The sequence below is a fragment of the Phaeoacremonium minimum genome, assembly GCF_000392275.1.
Source record: "Phaeoacremonium minimum UCRPA7 unplaced genomic scaffold PA7_03_scaffold_222, whole genome shotgun sequence".
NCBI classification, from domain to species: Eukaryota; Fungi; Ascomycota; class Sordariomycetes; order Togniniales; family Togniniaceae; genus Phaeoacremonium; species Phaeoacremonium minimum.
In genome coordinates, this window is record NW_006921127.1 from 342673 (window position 1) to 363533 (window position 20861).

At 50.4% G+C, this 20861-nt stretch overlaps 7 protein-coding genes across 7 annotated transcripts; 5 read left to right on the forward strand and 2 right to left on the reverse strand.

The window, feature by feature from the left end:
- Window positions 1-1753: 1753 nt before the first annotated feature.
- UCRPA7_3053 (putative imidazoleglycerol-phosphate dehydratase protein) lies at window positions 1754-2530 on the forward strand (the record flags this gene model as incomplete). Its single annotated transcript, XM_007915588.1, has 2 exons — window positions 1754-2030; window positions 2112-2530. The coding sequence occupies 2 exons, from the start codon at window positions 1754-1756 to the stop codon at window positions 2528-2530; spliced, it is 696 nt and encodes a 231-aa protein (XP_007913779.1).
- Window positions 2531-3662: 1132 nt separating this feature from the next.
- Window positions 3663-4851, reverse strand: UCRPA7_3054 (putative replication factor c subunit 4 protein; the record flags this gene model as incomplete). Its single annotated transcript, XM_007915535.1, has 3 exons — window positions 3663-4411; window positions 4461-4681; window positions 4742-4851. 3 exons carry the CDS (start codon window positions 4849-4851, stop codon window positions 3663-3665), a joined length of 1080 nt encoding a protein of 359 aa, XP_007913726.1.
- Window positions 4852-5399: 548 nt separating this feature from the next.
- On the forward strand, window positions 5400-6056 carry UCRPA7_3055 (putative 60s ribosomal subunit assembly export protein loc1 protein; the record flags this gene model as incomplete). The annotated part of the gene is made up of 2 exons (XM_007915653.1): window positions 5400-5702; window positions 5769-6056. 2 exons carry the CDS (start codon window positions 5400-5402, stop codon window positions 6054-6056), a joined length of 591 nt encoding a protein of 196 aa, XP_007913844.1.
- Window positions 6057-9521: 3465 nt separating this feature from the next.
- UCRPA7_3056 (putative 75k gamma secalin protein) lies at window positions 9522-11397 on the forward strand (the record flags this gene model as incomplete). The annotated part of the gene is made up of 5 exons (XM_007915629.1): window positions 9522-9569; window positions 9630-9745; window positions 9801-10361; window positions 10416-10510; window positions 10565-11397. The coding sequence occupies 5 exons, from the start codon at window positions 9522-9524 to the stop codon at window positions 11395-11397; spliced, it is 1653 nt and encodes a 550-aa protein (XP_007913820.1).
- Window positions 11398-13618: 2221 nt separating this feature from the next.
- UCRPA7_3057 (putative mitochondrial membrane protein pet127 protein) lies at window positions 13619-15649 on the forward strand (the record flags this gene model as incomplete). Its single annotated transcript, XM_007915585.1, has 1 exon — window positions 13619-15649. One exon carries the CDS (start codon window positions 13619-13621, stop codon window positions 15647-15649), a length of 2031 nt encoding a protein of 676 aa, XP_007913776.1.
- A 707-nt stretch (window positions 15650-16356) lies between these two features.
- Window positions 16357-17701, forward strand: UCRPA7_3058 (putative 60s ribosomal protein l4-a protein; the record flags this gene model as incomplete). Its single annotated transcript, XM_007915577.1, has 3 exons — window positions 16357-16561; window positions 16734-16884; window positions 16942-17701. The coding sequence occupies 3 exons, from the start codon at window positions 16357-16359 to the stop codon at window positions 17699-17701; spliced, it is 1116 nt and encodes a 371-aa protein (XP_007913768.1).
- A 733-nt stretch (window positions 17702-18434) lies between these two features.
- UCRPA7_3059 (putative aromatic amino acid aminotransferase protein) lies at window positions 18435-20508 on the reverse strand (the record flags this gene model as incomplete). The annotated part of the gene is made up of 3 exons (XM_007915526.1): window positions 18435-19527; window positions 19610-20231; window positions 20346-20508. The coding sequence occupies 3 exons, from the start codon at window positions 20506-20508 to the stop codon at window positions 18435-18437; spliced, it is 1878 nt and encodes a 625-aa protein (XP_007913717.1).
- Window positions 20509-20861: the final 353 nt, after the last annotated feature.

Genomic DNA, 20861 nt, shown 5'->3' on the forward strand with positions numbered 1-20861 from the left:
CCGCAATGACTGGCGACAGCTATAACAAATGTCTGGCTTGCGTCAGTGCGAGCGGAGATGATGATTACATCGGAAATGGTAAGAATGTTGCTTGTATCAATGCTATAACATATAGCTAATGCGTCTCCTTCCAGCTCTGGTTGCTTTAGAAGCCGGGTGTCTCCAACGCCCAGCTGCTGGCACGATTGTAGGACTCAACGACACTGTTTTTGCTCCGGGTATCATTGGAATTGTTGACCCCAACACTGTGCCGACGAAGGAGTCGGACAAGCCGTCTTCTCATATTTCTACGCCACTGATAGCTGGTATCATTGCTGGGGTTCTCGTTCTTATCGCCGCCATCGCTGCGTTCCTCTACGTTCGCTATCGTAAGCGAAAGAACCAGGAGATGCGAGCGAACCCACGTTGGGGCCGCCATCGCCCGAAGTCTTCACTGTCATTCCGCTGTCAGAAGGTGCTGTCACCCATGTCACCCAAGTTCTTCCAAGATGTAGAAGACTCATCCATGGATGATATGAGCGAAGCTGCACCCGAACGTCGCCACATAGAATCAAAGCCCAGGAGCGGTCGGACTCCACCCATGCCAGCATCTTCTTTCCAAAGCCTTGCTGCCGTTTCACTCCAACAGGCGCCACCAGGACCAAAGTCTTCCAATAATTCGGAGAAGAAAGGCAGCATCTCAGGCGGCAGAGGCTCGCTGCCTCTGCGTTCAATCACGACAAATGTGCCAGCTGTACCAGCTGCCACACATGCATCACCCAATGCAACCCGATCTAGCCCGGCTTCTGCGGCTACAACTGAGACTTATTTCAGTACACCAACGTCTACGACGCAACTCATACCCGCCGGTTTCAGTGCTTATGTTCCAGCGGAACATGGGATTGTATCCGCTCGAGCAGGCACTGAGCCGATGAAAAGCCCTACGCTCATCAACCTGACTTCACCGGGCATAGCTTCTCCTCGGCTTAATCAACATGGCTGGCCGGCGGCAGTTAGAGAGCAGGACGTCACCTTTCCGCCGCCTCCGCCTCCTAAGGGCACCAGGATTGACACCAAGAGGTCAGGCTTCAAGAAAGGCAAGAGAGAGTCCGGAAGTCCTGTTGAGAGCAGACAAATCCAGCTGTCCTTCGCAGCACCACCGACAAGAAGATAGATGTGATTTTTCACTTTACTCTGCACATGCTCTGTATAGTTGAATTTGTACATGTTTTCAAGTCGCTATGATTTTTTTCTTTTTGGACTGATCTGAAGATACCATGTATATTAAGAAAGCGGCAGGTATTGGGAATGGTGACAAAAGCATGCAAGATGCAAGGAGTTCAGGAGAATGACATGGTCAGGATATAAGTCGGCTGTGGGATCCGAGATCTCGATCCAATCCAAGTCGCGCGCACTCTTTGCAAACTAATATGAAGCTGATTACAAGCATTTTACTATGGCCGTTTTCAAGAAGACAATTTTGCTACAATTCTCCATCTTCAAACTTGAATACCTTTGTGTCCGGCCTTGTCCAATGAGTGTGAAGATAAATGCTTACCGTGGGCGAAGGACGCTAAAGACTTAGAACATAGTGGGGTGCATATCGATAGCGTAGCGTTCCGATACAGGACTCAATAACCTAAAATTTTGGCTTCCTAGCTTGCTGTTCTCAAGAGTCCTTGAACTGAACAAACGTTGGGATTCGAGGACTTTCTATCCCACTCGCCGCCTGCCTCGCCTGATTTCCTCTTCTTTCACTCCTCGCGATCAAAGTATGAGCTCAAGCACATCAACGCCCCGGTGGGCTGCACTTGCGCGGGACACGAACGAGACCAAGATCCAGCTGGCTCTGAACCTCGATGGCGGCGCATTCCCTCCCGACACAGACTCAAGGTTGACCCAGAACGGAGCCGACGGCCATGCATCACAGTCAAGCAAGTCACAGACAATAAGTATCAACACGGGTATTGGCTTCCTCGACCACATGCTCCATGCCATGGCCAAGCATGCGGGCTGGAGTCTGGCGCTTGCCTGCCAGGGCGATCTTCACAGTCAGTAGCTACCCATCTCCTGATAGAACATCCGAGTGTATCAATTGACAGCCAATGCTAACGAGCCACCGAAACCTACAGTCGACGACCACCACACCGCCGAAGACGTGTGTATCGCGCTCGGCAGCGCCTTCGCCCAAGCGCTGGGCTCGATGGCGGGCCTCGCGCGCTTCGGGTACGCCTACGCACCGCTGGACGAGGCGCTCTCGCGGGCCGTCATCGACCTGTCGAACCGGCCGTACAGCGTGGTCGAGCTGGGGCTGAAGCGGGAGAAGATCGGGGACCTGAGCTGCGAGATGATCCCTCACTGTCTGCAGAGCTTCGCGCAGGGCGCACGGGTTACGCTGCATGTGGACTGCATCCGCGGTTTCAACGACCACCACAGGGCTGAGAGTGCCTTCAAGGCGCTGGCGGTGGCGATCCGCATGGCCACGAGCAAGATACCTGGCAAGGAGGGCGAGGTGCCCAGTACGAAGGGCACACTGAGCGCATTGGGTTAAGATATGGGAAGTAGGTGCTGTGGAGTCGGATCGATCTGGCGGGGATTCAGAGTGAAGAGAGCATGTCAATGACTCAATGGGTGATTGGAGGGACTACCTAAGAATACCAATGGTGTTTGTGCGTGTGAACTGAATCTTTGTAGGTAAAACAAGTACCAATTGTAAATATAGGCTCTGGATATGGCAGACGGGCGTAGGGGTGCGGACAATAGAATCATACGATTAGTGCTCTATTCAAGCTGTAGCAGAGCTGTAGTGCTGATGGCGAGCAAGTTTAGCGGACATTCCCGGGCCCCGGCCCCGCCTACGTCCATGACGCGCACGGGATCTGCTGCCATTCTCAAAGCCCGGCAAATAGCATGAGCCTCATCCATATTTTACAAGGTCTAATCGCCGAACATATCAAAATCTTCGGATACAGTCGGGGACCTCGTATACCCGTTGGATCTAAGTTAACTCGGCCGAGTGTCGAGTAACCTCATCATTCGTCTCACTCCCTAGAGTGTAGCACATTGAATGATGAGTTAGAAGATGCGCTCTCACGATGCTATGAAAGATGAGGAGGCGGTTAATGCTGCCTGGGAAGCCACTCGGGGCGCCCTGTATGGAGCAGCCAAATGGGGCGCATTCACTGCCGTCCTAGGAGGCATCGGCTATGTCGCTTCTCCGATATACCGGAGTCTCACGATACAGTTCAAAGTGTGAGTAGTCATCTTCAATTCGTTAGCCTCCCCGATACAACTCATAGATACATCATTGTCTCTTTTGTCAGTCTCTGAGTAGCATCTAATTTTTCGTAGATATCTTCAAATGTCTGGAATGGTCATTGGGAGTATGATGGAGGCGGATCATAGGATACGGATGTATGAGGCTCAGATGAGGATTCATCGGCGAAGGATGCGAGACAAAGCTATGTGGGAGGACTTCGAGAGACAGTATGGCAAGGATGACGATGACGACAACTCATAAATATTGGTCATTGGAGGATCATCAACGCTTCATTACTGTTTTTGTAAAGACATTCAGCCATGTACATACGAAATGCTCTGAGGCATTCGACCGTTTTACACCCGACCGTTCCAACCGAGTCAACGCCGAGCCATGCGAATAGCAGCCTTCCCCTTCATCGTTCTCATTTTTTGGGCAGTTGGAACTTCTTGGGGTCCATATTCAGCCGACATAGCCTGACCACGCACCCACTCAGCTGTAGCAAAGTTTGCACGCCCTCTAGAATTTTCATATGTGTGAAACCAATCTCCTTGATGAACTCAAGCTTGGCGTGCTCGCTCAAGGTCGGAATAGTCTTGGTGACCTTGAACATGGTGCTGATGATATCGTGGCTAGAGTAGCCAAGATCCCACAGCTCTCGAAGAGAATCTAGGGCGGAGTCGACATTGCCTTCAAAGCACGCCTTGAGCATCGCCTGAACCTTGATAGGGTGTGGCGAGTCGACGACCTTGAACACATTATCCCCGGACACAAAGCCGAAACCCGCATACGTAGACTGCAAGTTGTTGATGGCTTGACGCATGTCACCCTCGGCGCTGAATACAAGCGCCGCAAGACCGTCGTCGCTGTATTTGACGTCCTCCGCTTCGATAATCTGCATCAATCTCTTGACCACCTGTGCGTCAGTCAGTCGTGCATATCGGAGGATAGCGCAACGAGACTGCAGAGGCTCAATGATCTTGTTCGACTGGTTGCAGGCGAACGCAAAGCGGGTGGTATTCGAGTAGATCTCCATAGTCCTTCGAAGTGCCTGTTGTGCGCCAGAGGTCATGCTGTCGGCTTCGTCGAGAATGACAATCTTGTGTCGTCCAGCGGGCAGGGTGACCTTCTTCTGTGCGAAGCCCTTGATTCTGTTTCGCACAACATCGATACCTGTGAAGCACTGAGCACAATGTACCAGGGCCCGCGCGGACTCTCTTACCTCGTTCATCACTGGCGTTTAGCTCCAGAACAGCCTCCTTGTATGAATCCCCTAGCAGTTGTCGTGCGAGACAGAGCACACTGGTTGTCTTTCCGATACCCGGCATGCCTGAGATGATGACATGAGGCATGTTGCCATCTTTCGCGATAATCTTCAGTCGCTCGATCGTTTCTGTATTCCCTACGATGTCGTCAAGGAAAACAGGTCTGTATTTCTCGACCCTGCCTGAGAGTTAGCGGCTGCAAGCCATTTGAGCAAAGTCTCAGATCCGGCTCGCCTACCATGGCAACTCGTAATTTGGCGTGCCGTTTGCATTTGCAATCAATGCCTTCTTGGCAGCGGAAGTCGAGGACTCGCCCGTCTCCTCGGGCTTTGCTGCAGCTGCAGGCATTCTGGCTGTGATGCTGTGTCGTGCGGTGTTGCGAAGTGAGTGGTGAACCTGAAGCTGGAAAGTACGGCCAAAATCAATCTACGCGTCTGACGCGGGTCAACGAACGCGACTCCCGCACGGGGACCTGAGGGCCTTCTTAGGCAGGTAGCAGGTAACTGATAACATCAATTGTACCGCCAAATATTCAGGAAAACCTTGGAATTTTCAACTTCGGATCTAGACTGTCACTTCCATATGAAGCTTTTAGGGCATTGCTACTATAATTATCATATGTATAGGGATGCACTTATTATTTTTAAAAATACTAAAGCATATTGAAGAGAGAACAGCGACGGTAGGTGAATCACATTGGGGCTTCCTGGTAAAGAGTTCAAACAACCCTAACCCGGTTGAAGTTTCGGGGGCCTGCCGAACGCGATAAGGTCGATAGCAATCCAGCCCCGCCAAAATTTTGAGCGATAAGGCAGCACAGTGCTTTATCGCTTTGAATTTTCTTCTAACATTTCCGCAATCCATTGCAATCATCGCGAAATGCGACAGCACACAAGATGGGTCCATCAAGAACCAAGACGGTGAAGAACAAGCATGCTGCCAGTAAATCTGGCATAAAAGGCAGCAAGGCTTCCCAAAACCCGCAATTCGACCCCGTCGTCAAGTCAAAGAAACCAAAGGGCAAGCTCCCTGCCTCTCAGATCAAGGGAAGGTCGGGGCTCGCAGATCTACTCAAGAAACGGAAGAAGAAGGTCTACAGTGAAAAGGAACTAGGTCTTCCCCAGCTCAACATGATTACTCCGGTTGGGGTCCAGAAGCCAAAGGGCAAGAAGAAGGGCAAAGTATTTGTGGACGACCGAGTAAGAAAATCCCCCAGACTGCATGTTGCCGACTGCCAAAAGCCATTGGTTGCTAATTTAAACTAGGAGAGTATGAATACGATCCTTGCTATGGTACAAGCCGAGAAGGAAGGCCAAATTGAGTCGAAGATGATGAAGGCGCGACAGATGGAGGAGATCCGTGAGGCGAGGAAAGCAGAGGCTGAGAAGAAAGAGGCAGACAGGAAGGCGAAGTTAGACGAGACGAAAGAGTCGCTACGAAGGAAACGAAAGAGGCCTAAGACTGCAGAAGATGAGGACAACATCAAAGAAGTCACCTCAACCGGCACGAAAGCCTCGAAGTCAAGGAAGAAGAAGGTGTCTTTTGCTGAATGAACTAGGCTGGAACCTTGACTTGATTCATTGCATGGCGTTACGGTGGCTAAGGGTATATCGATTGCATCTATATCAATTGTATCGGCTCAGGGAATTCAAAATCAAGTATCAGAAATGGTAGATAAATCGACAATTTTATCCGGCGAATCTTGCAAGCTATCTCTTCGAGCGAATCAAAATGAGCGATCCCATTATAACACCTACTTCTATATGCATCTATCTAGGCCAGTTGCCGATACTTCTAACAAAACTATATACTTTCCTGGATTTTGGCTTGTGGAAGTGTCTCATCAGTTCACTCTGCGTTTATCTCCATCTTGCGCCTTAGTGGATCAAAGTTGCTACCGAATTGCTGCTTCTTGACAGGAGCGATGTCTGCGGTCGAAGTAATCGAGTTCAAATCGACATTATCTGCCATGTACTTCAAGAAATTCGATACCTAGCATCGAGTCAGAGTTCTGTTGCACCATGAAACAATTGACGAGGTTTTATACCGGCCGAGCATGCCACCTTCCGCCACCAACTTCGAAATAGGACAGATGACCACCTAGGGAGGTTGTACAGCAGACTGTGTATGGGTTTTGCCTGATTTCACCATAAGGGATCGCTTCTTCGACCGCGATCTTCCCCAAGTTAGTCGTGACAATGTGATTGGCATATTATATCGCACTCACCGGATCATCAGCAGCATTGATCGCAAAATAAGGTATCCGAATAGCTAAGATTGAGTCGACAGAAGAAGCATCACGATAGTAAGCTTCTTCGGTAGGATATCCCCATGTCACACACCTAGAACAACCATGAGCTGGAACCTAGAGTCAATTGTTTAAGGGGGTTGCAATACGTACTGGACTTCCCGATCGATTTCGAACAAATAAGTCTGTCTTTGAATGTGCTCATAATTAAGTTTAGTGTGCGTCAAAATGGATTGCTTGTGCTGCTCTATGAGCTTCTTCATATTGGCTGGCAGTTGATGAAAGTTAGTAGATGAATGAGTCAAATATTTATGAGATCATTATTGACTCACAGCCCATGGCTCTCTGGTAAACATGCTTCCCCAGTAGGGTTCTCTGAAGAGCTTTATTGGACACGTCTAAATTGAAAGGGTTTCCAACCACCACGGCACCTTTCAAAAGGCACTCAGCCCCCTCTTCCGCAATATACTAGAGTCGAGCTCAGTATCTCATCTAGAAAATTTGCATGTAGAGGCTTTTACTCACATTCGTTATTATATTGGCTCCTAGGGAAAAGCCCAATCCAAACAGTGGCCGATTGGGAAATGCTTTCTTTACCCATGCTACGACCTGTCGCACATCCCAGGTTGCCCGACCATTGAATAGCACACCGCTAGTGATCTCACTATTTGCACAACCACGGGAGTTCACAACGCAACATTCCCAACCTCCATTGTCAAGGAGAAGAGGGGCAATGGCATGTCTTAAATAGACTTCATAAGAGCCTCCTGAGAGCCCATGCAGGACTATTAGCATGGGCCGATTGTCATCAGATCCGATGTGTGAGAACTCGTCTTCAGTGAAGAATACTGTCCGTGGCGGCAAAGCAGGATGTGTCTTTTCATGTGCGGGCACAGAGAAGTCGACTGCGAATGTGCCAGTATGGGTTTGATAATCCGAGTCGAAGATCTTTCTCTTGTAGAAGATATGTGGTCCATGTTGTGGAGTAGCAGTCCACATGGTTTGGAGATGACCATTGAATAGCAATGGATTGAGTTGACAAGGAGGCGTTGCTTTCTCGCATATCCTCAATAGATCAGTCTCTGTTCCATCCTTCTCTCGTAAAGCCAGTGGTGCTGCATGATGAGTGAACTTGAGTTTGGCTCGCCCGAACCAATCCCTACAATAGCCTCAAGTCAGAACTCTTGATGTGTAACCTTTGATACTTGGACAAGGGAATCTCAAGGCTAAGGACTACAGCAACACTGTTGGGAGAAGGAGCAGAATTTCGGCGTCTTGAAGTTTGGGGTTGTACTAACATGATGCGCAAGCCTCAGTTGAGATGCGAGAGTTGGCGTATAGGCTTAGGAGGTGGTCTGCTCTACGCCTACAGATCAATCTGGGCAGACAGTCGATATTGGGAAAACAAGGACACTCTTGATGTAAATGAGAGTCTCGGGTGGGTGCGAAGAACTTCTCGTTGATACCTCATCTACAGGCTCCACTTCACTCGAAGACAGGGTACCTCGCGGTATACGAGAGGACACGAAAGTCGGATAGGACTGATCAGCAAACACATAGAACTGGAACCAGATCTACTTTTGGTTGGTCTGTCTCTCATAACTTTCGAAAAGGACAACGCTTATCATATTACCATAAACGGGCACTCCGCGCGCTCTGTCGCACTTGCATATTGACGGAGGCGACTGTACGGTACTCGTAGACGAGCCTCGGCACCTGAAGACTGTGGGGCCACCACTTGGGTGAGCCACATGTGGCTAAATAGTTCATTTGTGGCTTGCCCAGTCATGCTGTAGCGCCTCAATCCAGATTCAACCACGCTAAACACCATCAACTCCCGACTGCTTGCGGCCGGATCGGCAACGTCTCGCGATCCCAGACCAACACATCGCGATACCGAGCCGAATCACCGGTTAACCGAAACAGATGAGACTGGGACCACCGGCTGAGAAGGTTGCGCGCCGGTGATTCACCAATTTGTCCTCCTCCAGATGTCGCGACAATGACCTATCGGGGCTCGTTCCCTCCGGGGCAGGCCTACAATGGCCAGCAGCAAGTGCCCCAACCTGGCTACGTGTATGGAAATGGGATGCCTTATGGAAACCAGCAGTACCAAGGCGTCCAATACCAGAGCCAACAGGTGCAACCGCAGCAGGTGTATATGAATAATGTGCCTCAATATCAGGTTTACGATGGCGGATTCAACCAACACGTGCCCATGAACCCTGGCCAATATGCTGCTCACCAGCAATACTCTCAGCAACAGGCGCAATCGATGCCCGCTTATTCTCCTATGCCGCCGATGCAGCCTGCACACCAATCCGTGCAGCAGTCGGTCCATCATACGCCTCAATACATACCACAGCTTCCAGTGGATAACGCTCGCCATTCCATCGAACAGACCGAGGCGAGACGTCGAGTCTCCGAGGGACCTCAGCCGACACCTGTGGTAAAGAAGGAACCGCGCAAATCGATGCCTGCGCCGACGATCACAAGATCGCCGACCGTTACATCTTCGCCAGGCCACCATATCGATACACCATCTGTCCTTCTCTGTGTCGCGGAGGAATGCTTTGAGAAAGCTTATGCCGCGGTGCAAGACGTCGCTACCTCGATGGATGCAAGAATGGTGCAAGATTACTATAAACTGCTCTCTACGGGGCTAGGTTGTCTGGAAGCTGCGCTACATACGGACAAACTCCCGCCTCGAACTGAAGCAAAAGTTCGCTTGCGATATGCTGCTATACTTAGTGAAGAAACGGAAAATTTAATGGAGGCTGAGACTGCGTTGACCAAAGGAATTGCGTTATGCGAAAAGGTAGATAATCGCCATATTTTACTTGGCAGATGAAGAAGGAGGTACTGACACAAATTCTAGCACCGATTTCAGGATCTGAAGTATTCCATGCAGTTCCTTCTTTTGAAGGTTCTTTTCCGCAGAAACCGCAAAGCGGCTTTTATCGCAGTCGATAAGCAAATCTCCGAATCTTTGACGTGAGTAAATGAGCTCATATCTTTTCTGTACTCGATTAGCTGATCCTTGGAATAGTTATAAGCAGATCCAGTGGGTGTATGCTTTTCGCTTCCTCAGAGCATCATTCAGCTTGCAATCAGGCACCCCAGCAGACGCGCCTGCCCTCGAGAATCTTCGCAGTATCAGTGGAATCGCCAGTCACAGACAGGATCGGGCGATCTTCATGGTCACAGCTCTTCTCGAAGGCTTGACACATCTAAAGTCTAGGAAGGCGGACAGCATCGTTCGTGTGCAGACTTGTATCGCAGAAGCATCAAAATTCCAGTCTGATCCCTCCTTTCATATTCCTCAGTTGGAAGTACTGAGACTTCTGCTGGATCTTGCTTGCGATCTTCAAGAAAAAAACCCTGGCGGCTCCTTATCCAAGATGAAGGCGCTGCAGGCTCGGATGGATGAACTTATCAAGACTTCTGATTGGGACGCGAGCTTGACTGAGCTTGTGCTACCTATGAAGAAGCAATCTGGCTTGTCACAGACAATCAGTGAGGACACGGGCACAATACTGCGCCCAGGAAGAGACGATCACGATTTTCTTGTCCTGTCGTTTGTAACAAAGCTTCAGGCTTTCGTTTTGGCGTGAGTACCATTCTACATTCTCCTCTAAAGCAAGTTGACTGAAATGTTTGATAGATACTGCTTCAGTGGTGTGGCACTCTTGTATAAGTCTTCAACAAGTATGACCAGTTCCGAACTTTGGGAGGAGGCTTTAGGTATGCTCGCGAAAAGTAAGCAAAATCAAGCTTAGATGAGCAGTTGGCATGTCACTGACACAACTCTAGGCCATACTCAGATGCGTGGTCGTCCCGCTTCACTCCAAGGAGCCATAGAACATGTCGATTGGGCTGGAGAGGTCAGCTCCTACATATATATCCTGATTGGATTAACCTCTGCTACACACAGCAACTGGTCTAAAGCCAAAGAGTGCATCGACAAAGTGGAAAACAACAAATCTCCCCTCGGACAAACCCTAGAGCTCCTGGCGCTTTACTTGTCTGGGTGCTACTATCAAGGTGTTGCAAAACTTGATCAAGCCCTGCAAATTTTCGAGGACCCTCGCTTCAACATTGATGGCTCTGCAGCCGCCTTCGGCGGCAGCGAGCCTGGCCCTGCTGAAGTCTCGGTGCTGGCGGCTCTCAATCGCCTCTGGATCATGCAGGAGCCCTCGCACAGAGACGATTACAAGACTGCTGAATTAATTGAACAGCTCCGTCCATATTGTATGGACAGTCCTAACAAAGAAATCCAGATAGCTTGGAACCTCGTGCTAGCCGCGATTCACACCAATCCGGCCTTGTCGATTAATCAAGTCAAAAAGCATATCCAGGAGGGACTGAAGAGTTCCCAGCACACAAACAACACTCATTGTTTATCTATTGCGCTGAACATTATGAGATACCGGCTCTTCGAGAATGTGGTTGGGGACCAGGCGGTCAAAAGTGCTAGAGCAGGGTCTGTACAGGCGGAGAAGAGCGGCAATCTACTGTGGATGAGCGTTGCCGATGGCATGCTGTCACAGTCGTACGAGATGCAAGGTGCCGTGGCAGAAGCGCAAGCCAAGAGGGAGTCTGGAACGCGGTTTGCAAACGAAGCTCTTGCTAAGACCATGAGCTGATGCTGTAACGATATTTGGCTGGTCATGGAGGTGTTCTAGCATTGTTGGCGTCACGGTTAGTGTTAAGGGGAATTGGGTGAGCGTATTGTGGCCATGGGCTGGGAGTATTGTCGGATATACTATAGGTTTCAGTCATTATTTGTTGCTGGCTTGCTCAGCAAGAGTATACCCTTTCGGCTTGGGCTTGGACCGAGATGCCTTGGAAATGTAGGTAGCATACAGGATGACAGACTAAATACATTATTATAATGACTGATTAGAGGTTGAAAACATCACAAGAGGAGGAATCTAGCCTAGAAGAGGTCTTCAGGAGCTCGTTAGTCCCTCTTGAGCTCTTCTCAATTACTACCTAGGTAGTTTGTTTTTTCGATGGGACTTTCGGAAGCTAAGGCCAAGTGGAGAATTTTAAAGTACCTAAGGTAGCTCGAGGACCCCTGTAGCTTAGCGAGCTTAGGTAGTTGGACAGGCGCGTCCGCAAAAAGGAGCCGCGTTCTAAATTTCTCGAGGAAAATTCGCAGCATCCAAGCAAGCTCTTTTGCCTTCAGCATTGAATCCTAAGCGTCAGGGTACAACAGTGTCCCACCACTCCAATTGCTTTGGGATCTACGCAATGCTTCAATTGCGCTCTCGGGGCCGTCGAGCTATCCTCCCGTGCTACATCTGCACCTCATGTACAGCTACTGCGCTGCAAATACATGCGGTGCCCATATCCTCCCGATGCTACGCAACCGCATCAAAACCGAAATCCAAACCCAGACCCAGACCTAGAACAGCACCTTCGACACCACGAAACACCGGAACGCCCAGAAAGTCTCGATCGAAGGGCTCGCCGTCGAAACCAGGCGGCGGACATATCGCACTGTGGCGAGAGACGCTGGAGGTTCTCAAAGGTCTCAAAGGTGGAGGTGTGCAGAATGAGGGAGTCAACTTGCCTCGAAAGCAAAAACCGTCTAAAGAGCCACAGGATGTAGTCCACAAGAATGTCGACGATGTTTCGTCGAATGGAGCGAAAGAGACGAAGGGGAAACCGTCCAATCTGCCTATGCGCTTCCGGTTAATGGACTCCAAACCCCTCGATGCACAAATTGCGCATCTACGAAAAGTGATTTCGCGAGTTCAACCCGATGATCGTCCATTTATGGAGAAAAGATTTAGCGATTTATGGGCCGCAGTCGAATCCGAGAGTGGTGATGAAGCAGCGGAGTTGAAGTTGAGACTTAAAGCCGAGCAGGAACGCCTACTTGCCCGGTATCGATTGTTTGAAGATCCTCTTTTCTTGCTCAAAGAACAACTAAATACTGTCCGATCCGTTGTCTTCAAAAATGACCGAGAAGCAATCGAAGAGCAAATCCAGCAGCTTCAGGAGACTCTCCGCAATAGCGATACTACAAGTTCCAAAGCAGGAGTTGATCAAGTCCAGCCATCCGTAAAGTCACCCAATAAAGAGGGCGTCAGAGGGGAGTTACTTGATGGCGCTTTGTCAGTACTCAACAAAATTCTCGCATCTCAGGCAAAAAAACAGACCAAGCTCAATGTGGCCAAGACCTCACCGGGCTCAGATGTACAGCAAGCACCGAAGAAGAAGAAGGCGCAGAAGGCGACAAGGACTTCTTCAGAAGGAAACGCGACATCGGTGAACGTTTCTTATCCGCCAAATGACGCGCTGGAAAGGGATCTAGCTGATCCGACCACTGAAGATACCGCAAGTAGCAGCGTTTCTGGAAGGAGACTACAACCTACTCAGCCGTACCATACAGCCCCAGCATTTCGCGACTTAGGATCGAAAAAGGCTCGGAAAGCCGGTCTAGCACCCATTAAGATCGAGAAAGTAAACCCGCAATACCTGCACTTGACTCCAGTCAAGGGAGCTCAACCCCAGGTGCCGAAGCTCCAATATGGGCTTGATCGTGCGTTATTCAACCCTGGTGTCTATCATCTCCAGGATCCTCGATCGAGGGTCTATAATTTTGATCCATACCTCGCGTCTATCATGCCCATAGATCAATTCGACTTCAATGCTCTGAAGGCATATGTCACATCATCCAGGGACGAGAATCTCATATCGATGGCGGCTCAACACAAGAAGAAATATACTGGCTCGACATCAAGTATGACAGCCATGCTGTCTCATTTTCATTACCTTCTTTCATCATGGCGACCAATCAATCCAGCGCACACCTCGAGGTCGTTTGCCCCTGAATCGTTCAACTTCACAAATATTATGCGTGCACCTGCGGCTACTTTCCTCCACTGGAAGGACGGGACGTACGCTATTGACGCTGATAAAGAGTTCGACTCAGCAAATATCTTGAGCATGTTAGGCAGGTCAATGGAGAAGCTCCTCACATTGCCCAAAGAGGACTATGAGAAATACCGTCTGGTCAATTCGGATCAGTTGACCGAGACAGAACGAAACGCAGATGAATCCTACCATTATACTACAATGGGCGATTTCATGATGCGGTCCCAACTTGATGCTTACGATGATAGACTACCTGGGAGTGGTATGTTCGACTTGAAAACCCGAGCTGTCGTGTCTATTCGTATGGACGCAAAGGATTTCCACAAGGGCGTGGGTTATGAAATCCGGCACCGCATTGGACAATGGGAGTCATATGAGCGCGAATATTATGACATGATAAGATCTGCGTTCCTGAAGTACTCGTTGCAGGTACGAATGGGCCGAATGGACGGCATTTTTGTTGCTTTCCACAACACTCGACGTATTTTCGGGTTTCAGTACATAAGCATAGATGAAATGGATCTTGCTTTGCATGGGACGAACAACAGAATTTTGGGAGATAGAGAGTTCAAAATCAGTCTCAAATTACTGAACACGGTATTGGATCGGGCGACTGCCAAGTTTCCAGGCCGATCACTTCGTCTACATGTCGAGACAAGGGTCGGGGTCATGCCGTTCATGTACATTTTCGCGAAACCCGTCGACGCAAAGGAGATTCACGCAGTGCAAACGGCGAATAAGGAAGCTGTTGAGGCATTTGAGCGAAACATGCTTGGACTCAAGTCTGAGGATGGCCAGACAGATCGTGTTATCGAAGAAGACGAAGATCTGAAAGACGAAGATGAAGACTTGGCCGAAGACCGGGATGACCTCAACGATTGGAAGAACTCTGAGTTTGTTGAACAGGAAAGTGAGGAAGTATGGCAACATATGAGAGAGGTGGTGGAGCAAACGATAGAAAATGAAGCTCGTGGCCTGGAGACAATCCGAGACACGATCCAAGAAGCTCTTACACAAAGCGGACTTCTCCAGACAATCTCCCCAGAGGAGTCGAGATACTACGTGGATTCGCTTCTCGAAGCTTTGAACCCTCGAAATGCCTCGAAGCAGAATACTTTGGATACCAGTCTACCTCGAGACGAGGAAGATGTCGTCGATTCGTCCAAGTCTCAGGAGGATGTTGGAGATGAAGATGGCTCAACGACCTATAATTCTGCTGATCGGCTCACCCCTGATGTCGAAGAAAACGTGGAAGCTGGTGAAGCAGCCATTCTGAGTTCGGATAGCGCGGACCAATCGATAACGAGTATGGATAATCTGAACAATAGGATCTCTGGGGACACGAGACCTCTCAAAAAGTTGATCGCTTCGCTAGCTGCGAAAGCAGAGACCAATTCCACTCAAGACAGCCAACACATGACAGACGATGACGCGGCTCACGATGTTTCTCCAGATCAAGCTAAATTACGCAAGTTTGGTAATATTCTATCCAAGATGATCAATAAAGCGAAGGACTCCGGCTTGAATACAGATGAAGCCAGCCCCCTGGAATCATCAGAAGACGACGATGCATCACACGCTACAGCGGACCTCCCTGGTACAGCAGAACAAGTGGAATCGAAGTCGACTACTACCGCTAGTGATGGAGACCTGATGGGTATGATCTTAACTGTACGGAATAAAGTCAACGGTCGAGATGTCCAGCGACCAGAAGATCTATCCAAATCTGATTCCTGGACTGTATCGTATCATATTGAGGAGATCCCGGCCGGACGGGCTGAAACGATATATCGGCAACTGAAGAGGAGACGCCAGATCGCACTAGCACCAGAAAAGGATCGCGGGGAAGAGTGGCACAGGATGTTCAAAGGCAATCTGAGATATCACAGCGAAAGAGGGCAGCGTTTCAGGCGCAAAGAAACTGAGATAGCGAAGACTAGACCTGTCCATGTGTATGGTCATGAGAAGCCACTCAAGTATGAGGAGGTGTTTAAAGAGGTCGAAAAGTAGGAACGAAAATGGACAAGGCAAGCTCTCCAATCATGATAAATCAATGAACTGTATAATATATTCAAGGCAAAAGCATATGTACCATATAGCATAGGGGCGATTGGAAAAGTTTCTGTAGAAACGTAGACGTCGAACAACTCGGTCATAAATCGGTCAATTGCACTCACCAGCAGTGCTTTGTATTAATATACGCCTTCCTTGAATGCCCTATGATTATTGGATCATGCCCCTACTTGAGCGACGAGGTGTGCAGAGTAGCTTGGCTTGAGTGGCAGCCGTTTTCGAGATAGAAAAGATGCATTTGATGACCAAGGAGTATCAATCAATCACGTGGGAAACCACATGATAGCGATGTTAGGTCTGCACTAGCGCATTGCGCTCCTCCCTCTAGGGCAGCCAGGTGTGGGCCCCACAGCGTCCGCACGGCTCTCAATGTATCCGGACACGTATTTTACTGCTACATCCACTGCTAAACAGTGTGAAGTTCTTTAGCTTACTGTCCACCACCCCACGAAGCAGGTCGAAAAAAAATTGAGTGGAAATTCGGCTTCAGGAATTCCAGGTTGCGATCTCACAGCAAACACCAAATTCGCCAGTCTCAGCCATAAACCACCGAGGTCAGAAATTGCCCATGATCCGACGACCTTGAGGTCTTGGTTTGATTAATTGCTAACATTGATCGCCAACAGACCCGAATCTTGGACAAAATGGCCTCCAGACCGACCGTCACCATCTTGAGCGCCGATGGCTCTGCCACCGGCTCGACTCACACCATCCCCGAGGTGTTCCTGAGCCCCATCCGCCCTGATATCGTCCAGGAGGTTCACAAGGGCATGGCCAAGAACAAGCGTCAGCCGTACTCCGTCAGCGAGAAGGCTGGTCACCAGACCTCTGCTGAGTCCTGGGGAACTGGTTAGTGACCCCATTTGCGTTTCATGGTGTTCGTTGAAGGGGAGAGGACGATTGAAATTGGAGTCAGCGAGGGCGCCGGGGCCCTGGGCAAACAATACAGTCTGGGGAGATCTGGTCGATGGGGAAACTTTCACATTGAAGAACGAAATGTGCTGATGATGATTTCTTCTAGGCCGTGCTGTTGCCCGTATCCCTCGTGTCTCTGGTGGTGGTACCCACCGTGCTGGTCAGGCTGCTTTCGGTAACATGTGCCGTTCTGGTCGCATGTTCGCTCCCACCAAGATCTGGCGCAAGTGGCACGTCAAGATCAACCAGGGCCAGAAGTGAGTTTTTGCCCAGATACACAGCTTTCCGACGTTCAATTTCTAACAAATGGGTAGGCGATTCGCTACTGCCTCTGCTCTTGCCGCCTCCGCCGTTCCTCCTCTGCTACTTGCCCGTGGCCACCAGATCTCTTCCGTCCCCGAGGTTCCTCTGGTAGTCGACTCCGCTGCCTTCGACGGCGCCGCATATGCCAAGACTGCTGCTGCCCTCACTCTGCTGAAGGCTGTTGGTGCTGGCCCCGACCTGGAGAAGGTCAAGGGCTCCAAGAAGCTCCGTGCCGGAAAGGGTAAGCTCCGTGGTCGTCGCCACCGCCAACGCCGCGGTCCTCTGGTCATCTACGACCCCGAGGTCGATGGCAAGGAGCTCGTCAAGGGTTTCCGCAATGTCCCCGGTGTCGAGACCTCTTCCGTCTACAGCCTGAACCTGCTCCAGCTCGCCCCTGGTGGTCACCTGGGCCGCTTCGTCATCTGGACCTCTGCTGCTTTCAAGGCTCTTGACACCGTGTACGGCACCACCACCACCCCCTCCACCCTCAAGAAGGACTTCCTCCTGCCTTCCAATGTTGTCTCTCAGGCCGACCTCACCCGTCTGATCAACAGCTCCGAAATCCAGAGCGTCCTGCGCGGACCCAAGGGCGAGGCGAGAACGAAGCGTGGCTCTGTCCAGAAGAAGAACCCGCTCAAGAACAAGCAGGTTCTGCTCCGCCTGAACCCCTATGCCGGTGCTTTCGCGAAGGACAAGGTTGGCCAGCAGAAGCTGAACACCGAGAAGCCCAAGGCTCTGCCCCAGGGCTTCAAGGATCTTCTCAACGAGTAAAAGTGTGGTTACCTAGTCGGTTTACCTAGGGAGGGACTCGGACTGCATGGTTGCTAAATTTGAGGCGTCATGGTTTTTAGGAATGCGATAGTCATCACAGCAATGAATCCATTCTAAGACTTCAATTGTCACTTTTTAATACCGTACCTCGTTGTGAACAAATTAAATTAACGCCCTCGAAGAGAGCTTTGATGCTATGCCAAGACTCTAGTTACTGAAGAACCTGATTCATACTTTCTACATGGAGAGGCAGTTAGTCCTTTCAAGAGCTGATCAACTATATTGTGAATGACAAGAAACGCAGGCCGTTTCGTTATCATTTGAGCTTGAATTTAGATTGGCATGCAGTTGTGCATGACTTGAGGTCAGGGGTTGCGGCCGCTTTTCTCCTTTTCTCACCATGGATGCTTATACAAGCTCGTAGCAATGATCCTCCTATGATAAGCGGCGCCGTCAGCGAATATCACACATCCGCCACAGCCAACATTACCGACCCAGACCAAGAAATACATACGCCTGTAATTATTGCGGGGACGACCGTAGCCTATATCCGTTGGCTTTTGCGTGATACGGATGCAACAAAAAGGGCAAATCACCGCCCCCGAAGGTACGCGCTTGAGTGCTTATGTAGTTATCAAATGTATATCATAAGGCCAAGTGCCGCTCTCGTCAGATATCCAGATTCTTATCATTTGACCCAATTCCCTTACATGTATCGCCAACCGTGCTGTACTTAACAACCCAACCAAGTCCCGATATTCTGCAACTCATCGCCGGCCTCCTCGGCTGCAGCAACGGGACTCTTCTTGATGAGCTCCTCTAACTCCTCAACGTTCTTCATACGCCAGAACTTCTGAACACCTTCTGTGAAAGCCTTCGAACACCTCTCTATGTTCTCGTCTGTTTCAGCTGCGAAACATAGACGATAATACGCCCAACCCGCATCTCTACGAATCTCATCTGTGGCACTGAACATCATGCCCGGGGACACCAGCACAAGGTACGGCTTGGTCGTCAAAAATATCATCAAACCAGTGGATAGCGCCGTGCCGTCGACCGGCGTTCCGTCAGAGCCAACGGCCCCCCAAAGTGGGTGATCTTCAAAGAACATCCGGAGCCAAATGAACATTCCACCTCGCGGCCAGCTGAACTCGTAAAGCTGTGTCTTGGTGATGACGCCCCAGTCAGCATCAGCGGCGCTGCGAGGAGTGCCTTGCTTCAGCTGGAAGCAGCCCTCATCAAGGATGCGGCACATCTTGTTCATGCGTCGTTCATACTCGCCGCGGAGGCCCTCGAGCCAGCGCACCCAACCGTCCATCTTCCATCCACTGAAGGTGGACTTCTCCTTATTGGAGCGCAGAGCACGGAAAGCTGCCTCGGCCGCAGGCGGCTGAGTACCCATGACCAGCTCGGCGATAACACTCTGCACGAATCCAGATGGTTGCTGAGTTGATGTCTCACCAATCCGGACGTATCTCTCAATGAGGTCTGGCTGTGCTGTGATCCAGCCCAGACGGCATCCCGGGGCGACAGTCTTTGAAAAGGTGTCAAGTCGGACAACACGTCCATCTGTGTCGAAGTTCAAAAATGACGGCGTCAATGAGTCCAGGAAGTCATAGCCAGAAGAGTTCTCTGGTGTATATTTCGGTGCCTCTTCTGCCACAACCCTGTTCCTAGAGTTTGCCTCTTCAATTTCGGCAGAAGGAAACTGCAAATACCAGTACGGGTCGTCCTCTACGATTATTACATCGTATTTGCTGCACACTTCATAGATAGCCTTCCGGCGCTCGACAGAAAGTACTATTCCCGTGGGATTGTGACCCATTCTGTTGATCGGTCAGTAACAACACTTTCATTAGAGTTTTCGTGCCGTGCCGAAAGCACGAACTGATCAGAGGCGCAACGTACGATACTGTGTATAAGAGGTGAGGACGCTTGCCCGTCGCCTCGTCCCAATTTGCGAGCACGTCCTCGAGGCCATCCGGTCCTTCAACCACCATCCCACCCTCGTCTGCCTTGACTGGAACAATCTGCACGCCCCGTGGCATCGACTGGCTGAGGATGTTTCCATACATGAATGTCTCACTCAGCAAACCCGGTCGATCGCGAATGTCGTCCTTCTCTGGGCTCCACGGGTTGACGAACAGATCAAGTGTCTTGGAGAATCCGTCTGTGGAGCCGACCGTCAGACAGACGTCCGCACCGCCCTCATAGGGAATGTTTGGGTGCAAGTGCTGAGTAGCGAATTGCCTTATCCACGAATACAGGGGAGGGTAGCCCTGGGCGAGGCCGTACTGCAATGCCGTTGCCAAATCGATCTTTTTGAGAGCATTCTTCTCAGAAAGCACCTTCGGTACTGTGATGTGTGAGGCAACGAAGTCGTCGGAAGAGGGGGAGGAGGAGATCTTGGTCGCGGACATTGGCTGGACTAGCTCCTCATCTGGGTGGTTTGGCGAGGGTGTCCATCGGTCTGGTTTGGCTGTCTGGGCTTCGAGGGTGTCGAATGGGAAGAATTGGACATTCGGCAGCCCTGAGATGCGTTAATCACCATGTCTAATTGGAAGCTGTTGCATAATGGGCCTTATCGCCGAGCCCTAGGAGGGTCGAAGCAGCGATATACGGATAACGAAGGCCGATTACTTACCACCTGCAAGGTTACCGATTCCGGGTATCTCGAAGAACTTGTAGTACTCCTTCATCTTACTGGGCTGGCGATGCTTGGTCACCTCCGAGTACAGATGGCTGAAGTCCATGGGCTTGGGCTTGCCCGACGCCACCGATCCGGCGACGTCTGACTGCGAATCCATGATAATGGGCGGTGATGTAAGTTCTACCAGCCTAGACCCCGGTTCAGGAACAGGTATGTAGGTGCAAACAATTTACCGATTGCGAATTTTCACTGTGGGCTTATTCGCCAAGCTTGAACAGGACGACTGCTAGGGCGGTAAGGGAATATGACAGAAGTCCACACTTTGTGTGTGTGAGGGTATGCGATGCGATGTCTGTCTGAATCAGGAGCTGGGGAAGTCTGGGAACGGCATTGTTGAGAATGACAAATGCCCCCGGTCTAAGTGCAGGTCCAGCCCGCCCCCAGGCTCGGTCTCTGGACTCAACTTTAGGCTATCGGGGCCAAGACCGATAAGGAAGCTCTACGCTGTTA